Here is a 10,510-nt window from a genome sequence, read left to right as displayed (position 1 = left end):
CTAAGGGGTTAATTTCAGCCAGGCTGCTGAGGTTTTCCATGTGAGATTAGCAGCAACATGGAAAGGGAAGATCCTCCCATTTACGTCAAAAAATAATAGCCAAAGCAGAGAGAGAGAGAGAGAGAGAGAGGAAAAAAAACCGCGATGATTCACTCCAATTGTTTTTTTAATAAAGTTGAGAGCAGAAGCCCAGATACGGGAAGAGAAGCGAGTGCCACTGACACACTTTACAGCTGGGAAACCAACCAACATGAAGTGCCTTCAAATCCAGAGGGGAAGGAAACATGGTTAGCACTTTAATTAATGATACGAACTTTGCTTTACTGATTACCGCTGCCTTAGACTCTGTGAGCAGGTAACAATCCAAGTTTTTTTACCCCCCACGCTCAAAGCTCATTGTGAGATCCACGCGGTTAAGGAATGCGTTTTAAAATCAGGTTATCAGAAGACCCGATTAAAGAAAACTGCGAAAAAATGTAACACGTAAACATGGAAAACGTATTAACCACAAAATGATCTTTTTTCTACTTTTGCAAGCGTTTTCGGATCCAGATACTCAAGCTCCACAGCCAACTGTTTTAAGGTGGATCCAAGCACACCGGTGCTGACCAGAGGGTGTCGTGCGCTGATCTTGCCTCTGACTCCGTGACTGCAGTAAGTGCTATGATCTCAGAATGTTGGCCAGAAAAAGCATCATCCCCGAGGAGTACGTGTTCGCCCGGATTGTAGCTGAGTATCTGCGTCAGCCGCGCTACACAGCCCGGCCTCGACAGGCAAGATTCATCGCCAAGAACGGAGCCTGTAACGCGGCTCACAAGAACATCAGGGAGCAGGGCCGCTTCCTGCAGGATATCTTCACCACCCTGGTGGACCTGAAATGGCGCTACACTCTGCTGATCTTCACCATGTCCTTCCTGTGCAGTTGGCTGCTGTTCGCCATGATGTGGTGGCTGGTGGCTTTCAGCCACGGAGATCTGGGCCAGCGCCAGGGCTCTGTCTTCCAGCCGTGTGTGACCAACGTCAGTTCCTTCACCTCCGCCTTCCTGTTCTCCATCGAGGTGCAGGTCACCATCGGCTTCGGGGGAAGGATGGTGACGGAGGAATGTCCCACCGCTATCACGGTGCTGATCATGCAGAACATCGCCGGGCTGATCATCAATGCCGTCATGCTGGGCTGTATCTTCATGAAGACGGCGCAGGCTCATCGCCGGGCGGAGACGCTGATCTTCAGCCGCCACGCGGTCATCGGCGTCAGGAACGGCAAACTCTGCCTGATGTTCAGGGTGGGCGATCTGAGGAAGAGCATGATCATCAGCGCCTCGGTCAGGATACAAGTGGTGAGAAAGACCAGCACCGCAGAGGGCGAGATCATCCCCATGAACCAGATCGACATCAAGATGGAAAACTCCATCGACAGTAGCAGTGTCTTCCTGGTGTCGCCTCTCATCATCTGCCACGTGATAGACAGACGCAGCCCCCTGTATGAGATCTCGGCCAGTGACCTCCACAATCAGGACCTGGAGGTGATCGTTATACTGGAAGGTGTGGTGGAGACCACAGGCATCACCACCCAGGCTCGGACATCCTACATCGCCGAGGAGATCTTGTGGGGATATCGCTTTGTCCCAATAGTGACTGAAGAGGAAGGGACCTATTCCGTGGATTATTCCAAGTTTGGGAACAGGATCAAAGTGGCCACTCCTCACTGCAGTGCTCGGGAACTCGATGAGAAACCATCCATCCTGATCCAGACTCTTCAAAAGAGTGAACTGTCTCACCAGAACTCCTTGAGGAAACGCAGTTCCTTGAAGAAAAATAACTCAATGAGACGAAATAATTCATCTTTCTCAACGAGTAAAGTTCAGTTTTTCACACTGGAGGGTCACAGTGGAGCCGACGAACTATGAAATGAACTGACATCAAACCAATCGCTTACAAGACATTGAGCTCTTAAATAAGTCATTGCATTGTGTTCAAGAACTTACTTGGTTTTAAAGACCAGGATAGAATACGGATTATCTTGCAACGCCTGATTATCATGACAATAATAATCCTTGCATTTGATATTGCGCCTTATCACGTCGTTGAGACGTCTCAAAGCGATTCACAGAATATACTGCAAAGTGGAGTGACTGTGTGTTTTTGTGGGCAAAACGTGGCAGTCAATATGTCTGACAAAGTAGGGCAAGAGTCACGTTAATATTGACGTGATATTTCCCATTCGTGCTCCAGTTAGATGGAAAACCCGTGCACAGAGAGTATGCTTCAATCGTCTGAAATGTCGACATCTCTTTCTCTGTTGGAGTGAATGCAAGGAGCGCGATGTTTTTCACTGGAGAGAAAATGAAAGCGCAGCTGGGAACACCGTACTGTAAATCTCATCCCCCAATGTTATCGTTAGCGCAGTAACAATTGCAAACATTAAACATAAGAGGAGTGGAAATAGTGCACGGAGAGCAATAAACATCCAAATGACTGGGTGATATATTAGGCATGGCAGCCATTATTGTGCAGGAGAATTGGCTCGGCTGGCTGCAAATGCGGCATTAATATCTGGCATCACCTCTCCAGGTTCAGGGTTACTGCAGTGTCACTGTTCAAAATAGGGCTGTTTGGACATCATTACCAAACCAACGTGTACAGTGCTCACCCACCAGGGCTTGATTCTCCATGTCTCATCCTTGCCATTGACTAGTCATTCATTTGTAAGATTCACGATACCTGCAAGGTGTAAAAGCAAACACAAGACATTTGTGCAATCAATGAAAGAAAGCACTTGCATGTATACAGCACGTTGAAGCATCACAAAGCCCTTCGCAGGAATTACTGGCAAGTCTAGTGACTGTTTGGAGGCAAACACAGCCGATATTTCGCATGTAGCATGAGTCCTAGTCCTGCAGTGAGCAACCAATGTATCTGACAGGACTGTGAACAGGACACCAGGTGAAACTCACTTGTTTTTCAATAACTTCATGAGATCCTCAACATCCATTTCAACAGTCTGACCTGAAGGACAGCTTCTCCGACAAACCGTGGCTCCCCCAACGCTGCACAGGAATGTCAGCATTGATGACCAGCTCAAGTCCATATCCGGGGCTTTGACCCACAGCCTTCTGTCACAGAGACAAGAGAGCTACACACTGAACCACCCTGGCACCAGGTTACATGTGCTGTACGAGCAGGAACACACGTTTTATTTCCATTGTAATATTAAGTGACACTCTGGTTTCATCCAAAAATAGGCTGACGGAATTTTTTTTCACTTTTTAAAGGATTTTCATTGCACTATTTGCGACGTCAAAGCTTCCTACTCACTATTCGGAATAATGTGATGTCTGAAAATGTCATTGCTATTTATTACTATTTATCTATTTATTTGTAGTGAAAGTTAGACCGTTGCTCAACTGATTCATACAGTTATTTGCTTGACACTTTTTTTCCTGCACTTGGATATGTATTGAAAAATGTCAGTTCCATCTTTGCATTTTGTAAATTGACTTGTTCTGGGTTAGCTGTATGGCAGCCAAGTTGGACTCTGCCAAATAAAAAGGAGCTGTGTGCACCATTTCATGCACGCAAATTCCACAGCAAAATCCTTTGTAAATTTCCTTGTAGCAGGTCCAGACCAAATAACTCTATTCCTGGATCCCGTGGTTGGTTCATGTTTTTATCTCACGTATTGTGATTCTGAAAAAAAGAGTCATTTTACGGCTAAAAGCTAATGAAATGATTACAATGAATCTGTTATTCATTTATAAGATCTATTAATCGATAAGGCACTGTAAAATGAATCTCCGAATCTGTTATAATTTAGCAGAATAAGAGAATTTAACTTTAAATTAGAACAAATACATTTCAAATATTTAATCCCTAGACTGCAAAAGTACTTTTTTTAGTGGACTGATTGGTTCATATATTGTGACACTGAAAATAACCCTCCTCTCATTACCCTTCTGTTAGTAATAATAATCCTTGCATTTGATACAGCGCCTGATCACGTCATTGAGACGTCTCAGAGCGCTTCACACAATACACTGTAAAGTGGATTGATTATGTATGTATTTGGTGGGTGAAACACGGCAGTCAATTGCACCCAGCAATGTCCCACAAACAGTCGTGGATTAAGCAACCAATTCTTTTCAATAAAACCGATAAAAGTTAATAAAAGTTACTCAAATATCAAGGTATCTTTATCACTCTAAATTAACAGCAAAAAAGATTACTAAATAAAAACAAATTAAAATTAAAGATTTCAAACAATATCTTTTTATGCCATTTCCCTTTCCTTCTGTTGTAATTCTTTATTTCCACTATTCTGAATGTTAGTTTAGTTTTTTTCCTTTGTGATTTTCCCACATAAACTACCTTTTTATCTATTTCGACTTTGTTTCCCTGCATTAAAACGCGTCGCTTAGCTCTCCTGTTCAGTTGCTTTACTTCCGCCAGCCATTTCCAAAGTGGGAGTATCCAACGTTGAGTGTTGTTCGATTGGCCATGTTTTCAAGCCAAAAGCAAAGCTAAGGGGCTGATGGGACCAATTGAGAACATCTCAAACAAGTAATCGTTGAGTAAGAAAGTTCAACCAAGACGTGCTTCACCAGGTGTATTAGATATTGTGAATGGGCGGCTTAGTGAGTATTTTAGTGTAGATACTGTAATACTTCTTAGCCAAACCCAGGTTAGGGTGTGTGGGGCCAGGACCTGTTTGAGAAGCCTTCTGGCTGATGGCATCGATCATGAGGCTGGTTGACAAGATAAGAGAAACGAGGGGCTGCTTGTGATCAGCCCGATGGACATCAATTTATTCTAATAGCATCGCGCGGTGTCCAAGATAATGTGAGATATTGACCTCCTGCTTGTCTCTCTTTCCCTTCCGCTCCACCATCGACAGCCGCACTTTCAGCCAATACACCCCAGAGCTTTGGAACTCTCTGTCTCAACAACCCCCCCCCCACCCCGCCTTGCCCTCTCCTTCCCCTCTTTCAGATCACGACTGACGACCTTCCTCTTTAACCTTCCTTACAGTTACCTCCTCCCTCCCCCCAGCTCGGCATCAGGCTCCACCACTGTTAAGCGCTCCGCGACACTGCCCCGTGTGAAAGGCGCTGTATAAATGCAAGTTATTGTTGTGGGATAGGGAGAAGGTGTAATGGGTGGCATGGCTCTAGATCAGTGGATTGCTTGCCCTCTCGTAATGTAGCGTCTTAGTAAAAACGACAACTTAGCTGAGAATGGAACTGAGATCAACTTTTACACAGCTCTTGAGGTGACAGCCTGTCTCATGTCTCTACTTTTATTATCTTTTCAACCCTGTACGACGCTGCTCGGAAGTGACAGGGTAAGAGGGGGAAATTCAGAGGAAAATAATATATTGGCAATGTTTTTGTTAAATAAGGTTTCCCGTGGTGAGCAAGGGAATAGTGGGATCATTTGAACACAATTTTAAAGGATGTTAAAAGAACACTTGATTGGGTTTTACAGCAGAGTACTGAAGTGAATGTGTGTTTCATTGAAATGACAAACATTTTGTACGAAAAGGCCTGAAGATAATAAGAGAAGATAATGAAATGACTAACACACCATTCAACCCCCCACACTCGCCCTTGAGCACTTGTGGTGATGTGTGGTGAAGGAGTTAATACAGTGACTCTCTGTGTGTGTGTGTGTGTGTGTGCCTTTGGGACAAGAACACATACAGCTCATATCATCTGGGGGAAAGCTCCACCCATTTACGTCAGAAAGTGTGGGATATGACTCGGGATTTGGGTAGAAAAAGGCACCAACCATCCCCTTCCCACTGCTTTTACTGCTCAACGCTTTTGCGTGCGGAGAATAATCCAGCTGCTTTGCAGTTGCTTTGCTCACAAGCTGCCTGCCTTCCTCCTTCTCTCCCTCCCTCCCTCCCTCCCTCTCTCTCTCGCTCTCTCCAGTCAGCAAACTCTGCCCAAGACTTCTTCCAGTTGCTGCTCTGAAGCTCAGCAAGTGATGAGGGGAGACAAGCTGCCTTCCCTCCCTTTACAGGAGCGACAGCACCTTGGCCAGGTTAGCCCTGGGCTAACCACAGCTGCATTATCACAGCTGTTCAGCTGATACCAGCACAACACACACACTCTCTCTGCAGTGGGGAAGAAGAGATCAAAATGCTGACTGAAGCAGCTTGCCTTATTCAGCTTATTCAGTGCTTTGGTGATGATGATGATGGTGGTGTGATGGTCACTGCACTCTCCTCTGCCTGACCCCCTTCTTGTGACAACCCGCGTGGGGTTAGTTTAGTGAGGATTTTGCTCTATTTGCAGTTCCATTCAGTTGGGGTGGACACACCGCAAAGCAGAGCAACTTTGATCCAGTTTCATCCGAGAAGTTTCGAGAGAACCAGCGCCAACTATTTTTACCCCCATCTTTTCCAATCCCCCATCACCCTCCCGCCCACCCTCCCCGCGCACACCCCCACATCTGACTCTGTCACTACAGTAAGTACTATGTTATCACAGAATGTTGGCCAGAAAAAGCATCATCCCCGAGGAGTATGTCCTGGCCCGGATAGCAGCAGAGAATGTCCGTCAGCCGCGCTACACAGCCCGGCCTCGACAGGCAAGATTCATCGCCAAGAACGGAGCCTGTAACGCGGCTCACAAGAACATCAGGGAGCAGGGCCGCTTCCTGCAGGATATCTTCACCACCCTGGTGGACCTGAAATGGCGCTACACTCTGCTGATCTTCACCATGTCCTTCCTGTGCAGTTGGCTGCTGTTCGCCATGATGTGGTGGCTGGTGGCTTTCAGCCACGGAGATCTGGGCCAGCGCCAGGGCTCTGTCTTCCAGCCGTGTGTGACCAACGTCAGTTCCTTCACCTCCGCCTTCCTGTTCTCCATCGAGGTGCAGGTCACCATCGGCTTCGGGGAAGGATGGTGACGGAGGAATGTCCCACCGCTATCACGGTGCTGATCATGCAGAACATCGCCGGGCTGATCATCAATGCCGTCATGCTGGGCTGTATCTTCATGAAGACGGCGCAGGCTCATCGCCGGCGGAGACGCTGATCTTCAGCCGCCACGCGGTCATCGGCGTCAGGAACGGCAAACTCTGCCTGATGTTCAGGGTGGGCGATCTGAGGAAGAGCATGATCATCAGCGCCTCGGTCAGGATACAAGTGGTGAGAAAGACCAGCACCGCAGAGGGCGAGATCATCCCCATGAACCAGATCGACATCAAGATGGAAAACTCCATCGACAGTAGCAGTGTCTTCCTGGTGTCGCCTCTCATCATCTGCCACGTGATAGACAGACGCAGCCCCCTGTATGAGATCTCGGCCAGTGACCTCCACAATCAGGACCTGGAGGTGATCGTTATACTGGAAGGTGTGGTGGAGACCACAGGCATCACCACCCAGGCTCGGACATCCTACATCGCCGAGGAGATCTTGTGGGGATATCGCTTTGTCCCAATAGTGACTGAAGAGGAAGGGACCTATTCCGTGGATTATTCCAAGTTTGGGAACAGGATCAAAGTGGCCACTCCTCACTGCAGTGCTCGGGAACTCGATGAGAAACCATCCATCCTGATCCAGACTCTTCAAAAGAGTGAACTGTCTCACCAGAACTCCTTGAGGAAACGCAATTCGATGCGGAGGAACAATTCACTGAGAAAGAATAATTCCATCAGAAGAAACAACTCGTCTCTCGCAGTCCCTAAAGTGCAGTTTTTGACTCCGGAAGACAGCACAGAAACAGCTGGAAACTAAGTGAGTTAAATTTATCCAACATCCCAGAAGTAGCGTACAAGCCAAATAGACTGACTCCTTAAAAGTGACATTCTATTATGTGAGCCATTATGTGAAGGTAAATCTCTTTTGTATATAAATACTGAGAAAATGAAAGTATGGTGCGGTTGAAAATATTTTTTGAGCCGCCTTATGTTCCAGTTTATCTCTTTGTTGTGAAATATTATGTTTACACGTTGGCTTATTGCAATATATCAAATAATTTGTACAGAACTTTGCCAGAACTCTTTATTTTAAGCTGGCTGGGTTTCAAATGGACATCAGATTTTCATTGCGAGTTGTATGTTTAAATGAATATGATTTGCAATATTGTTGGTAGAACGAAAGTTACAAAGTCATTGCACTACTTCACTTGATTTTTGTATTTTTAACACTAAATCACCAATAAAGTTATACAGTAACATTTTTAAGCATTATACCATTAGTCCATGAATCCTACTCACCCAATTTTCCACCAGATTCCCCCAAATTTATGTACAGTATCTTTGATAACCCTGAATCCTTCCAGTTCAAGATATTTTTCGAATATATTTGAAACCGTTGTGTTCCTGTGTTTCTGCACAAAGCAATTACTGAAAATTGTGGCAGTATCGAACAGTTAACGTTCAGAGTGACACCAGTTGCCGCAAACTCTTGAGATTGAAAAATAAAAAATATCTTTACACCAATGCTTTGATTGTCGATATTTTGTCTTTAAAAAACAGTGCATCACATTGAGGACGATTTTGTTTCTACGGAGACTAAAGTGATGTAGGAAGGCTTAGCCAATTGTTTGTTGCCAATACCCTATAACGTTTAGAAAAAAGAATTGAGCATCAACTTGAATGTCGACAAAATGCTCAACATGAAACTGGATAGACTCATAAAGAATATTACAGCACAGAAACACTCCATGTTGCCTAATTAGTGCAAGTCAGTATTTATATTCCACATGTCTCCACCTCTCCCATTCCCCTCTTCTGAACCCCTCTGTTCCTTTCTCACTCATGTACGCATTGCATATCCTGTTTAAATACATTTGTTATCAATGTCTGTAAACCCTACGAAATATGTTAATTTATGACTTCCTGCAGTTAAATTAAATCAGTTCACAAACAACACTTGTGTCACATTAATCATGTACGTTAATTAAACTAGTAACGTCTAGGACTGCTTAACAATAGTTACCCAAAAATGTGTCGAGTTGCATTTTTCTACATTTTTACCTTGCGCAAAATACGGAAAAGTGCCCATAATTTCAGTCGGAAACGGAAAACTCCTTAAAACTCTTTTTAACATCTCCACAGGTATCAATTCTAGGTATTTTGGCAACTCGATGGAACTTTTCAGAGATGTTATCGTCACAATAAAAAAAAACTTTGTTAAAAAGTTCAACACATTTATTCGCAGTGTTGAATGGTGGTCTGTGTCATGTCACTATGAGATAGATTTCCCTCTGACTGGTGGGCAAAATGAGGATGAAGTCTTCTGTTAACACCAAAGTTATTTGATGTCTGGTGTGAGAACTCTAACGTCAACATATTTAACAACATCAGAGCAGCAATGAGCAATCGAATGCAGACTTCTCACTTACAAAATTGCAGAACAAACCAATTAAATGTGGGTACAGTAACAAATGCATCAATCCAAGCAAAATTTGGTACATTAAAGCAACACTCAAATCATCAAGGTACAGTTACAGGAAAAATTAAGCAAACTCCCACCCCACCCAAAAAAAACCTTGACGGAAGGAATACGATGTTAACTCTTTGCAGGAAACTCACTATCTATTTTTTAAAAAAAAATATTTGTAACAAACATTTGGAAATCATTTTATTCTGTTATTTTGTACAGTGATGATTTGGGTGTTTCCTTTAACTGAAAGCATTATATTATTGCAATGTCTCGCATTGTGCAGAACAAATATATTGGATTTATTGCTTCTCACAGCAATGTGCAAGTGGATGACACCATGACTTACATTGTCAAGTAGGATTCCAGGAAGAACATTTTGTTCATTTAACTCCCACTTTTCTATACTACTGTATCTCCAGCTTTTTGATGGAAGAAATAAATGAGAAGTAGCCAGAAAGGAGGGCAGAATCGCTTGATCCTTTGCATTCAATATACGTTTAAAAAGTCCTTGTGAATATTTGCAATTTTCTCACAATATCAATATCAGGCTGTAATATTACAAAATGGCCTTAAATGAATATTCCCAATATTTCGTAAGATTGTTTAGTATTACGGTAAACAGGAATATATTGCAACTTGTAATGAGTGCATTTTAAAGCCTGTTAAATGTTTCCATGTTAAATGAAGGTGTTACAAGGTGTAGGTCACAGACTGGCTGTATAGATGACTGCTGTGTCCACCAACACATTACACTTCACAGTAAATCCTGTGAAGCAATTTGAGATGTACTCCCAACATGAAAGGCACTAAATCGCATGCAACAATTATTATTATTGTTATAAATATTTTACTTTTGTCTTAACAATACTAAGTTGCTGGGGGAAAAAAATGTTCAACCGTTCTAGTTAGTATCCTGATGCAGAACTTGATTTTTGTTAGATTGCTATCGCAATATATGGGTAGAATTTGCAGTCTTTTTAAGCATCTCTTGTGTAAATTATGAAGCATAAGATAACTATCATAGAACCATAGAAATGTACAGCACAGAAAAAAGGTTATACAGCCCATCATGTCTGAGCTAACTCTTCTGAAAGCAATTAATTACCTGCCCTCTCC

The 10,510-nt window shown here is 43.7% G+C and overlaps 1 protein-coding gene across 3 annotated transcripts; it reads left to right on the top strand.

Moving 5' to 3' along the window:
- Window positions 1–201: 201 nt before the first annotated feature.
- On the top strand, window positions 202–8,289 carry LOC103181068 (potassium inwardly rectifying channel subfamily J member 8). 3 transcript variants are annotated; one of them, XM_007897277.2, is made up of 3 exons: window positions 202–287; window positions 538–1,778; window positions 7,595–8,289. In XM_007897277.2, the coding sequence occupies exons 2-3, from the start codon at window positions 675–677 to the stop codon at window positions 7,739–7,741; spliced, it is 1,251 nt and encodes a 416-aa protein (XP_007895468.1). In that variant the 5' UTR covers window positions 202–287; window positions 538–674; the 3' UTR covers window positions 7,742–8,289. The 3 variants fall into 3 exon arrangements, with proteins under 3 accessions (XP_007895468.1, XP_007895467.1, XP_042191635.1); XM_007897276.2 differs by having other exon boundaries at window positions 202–1,778; XM_042335701.1 differs by having other exon boundaries at window positions 202–1,792; window positions 7,609–8,289.
- The last annotated feature ends 2,221 nt before the right edge of the window (window positions 8,290–10,510 follow it).

This window comes from Callorhinchus milii, unplaced genomic scaffold, assembly GCF_018977255.1.
Source record: "Callorhinchus milii isolate IMCB2004 unplaced genomic scaffold, IMCB_Cmil_1.0 Scaffold5, whole genome shotgun sequence".
Lineage (NCBI taxonomy): Eukaryota > Metazoa > Chordata > Chondrichthyes > Chimaeriformes > Callorhinchidae > Callorhinchus > Callorhinchus milii.
Note: the sequence above shows the minus strand (reverse complement) of the source record. Positions and strands in the feature narration are given on the sequence as shown.

Coding starts and splice junctions, on each gene's coding strand:
- LOC103181068 (XM_007897277.2), top strand. CDS start 675: ATGTTGGCCAGAAAAAGCATCATCCCCGAGGAGTACGTGTTCGCCCGG. Junction 1,779..7,594: donor AAAAGAGTGAACTGTCTCAC/CAGAACTCCTTG, acceptor GAACTGTCTCAC/CAGAACTCCTTGAGGAAACG.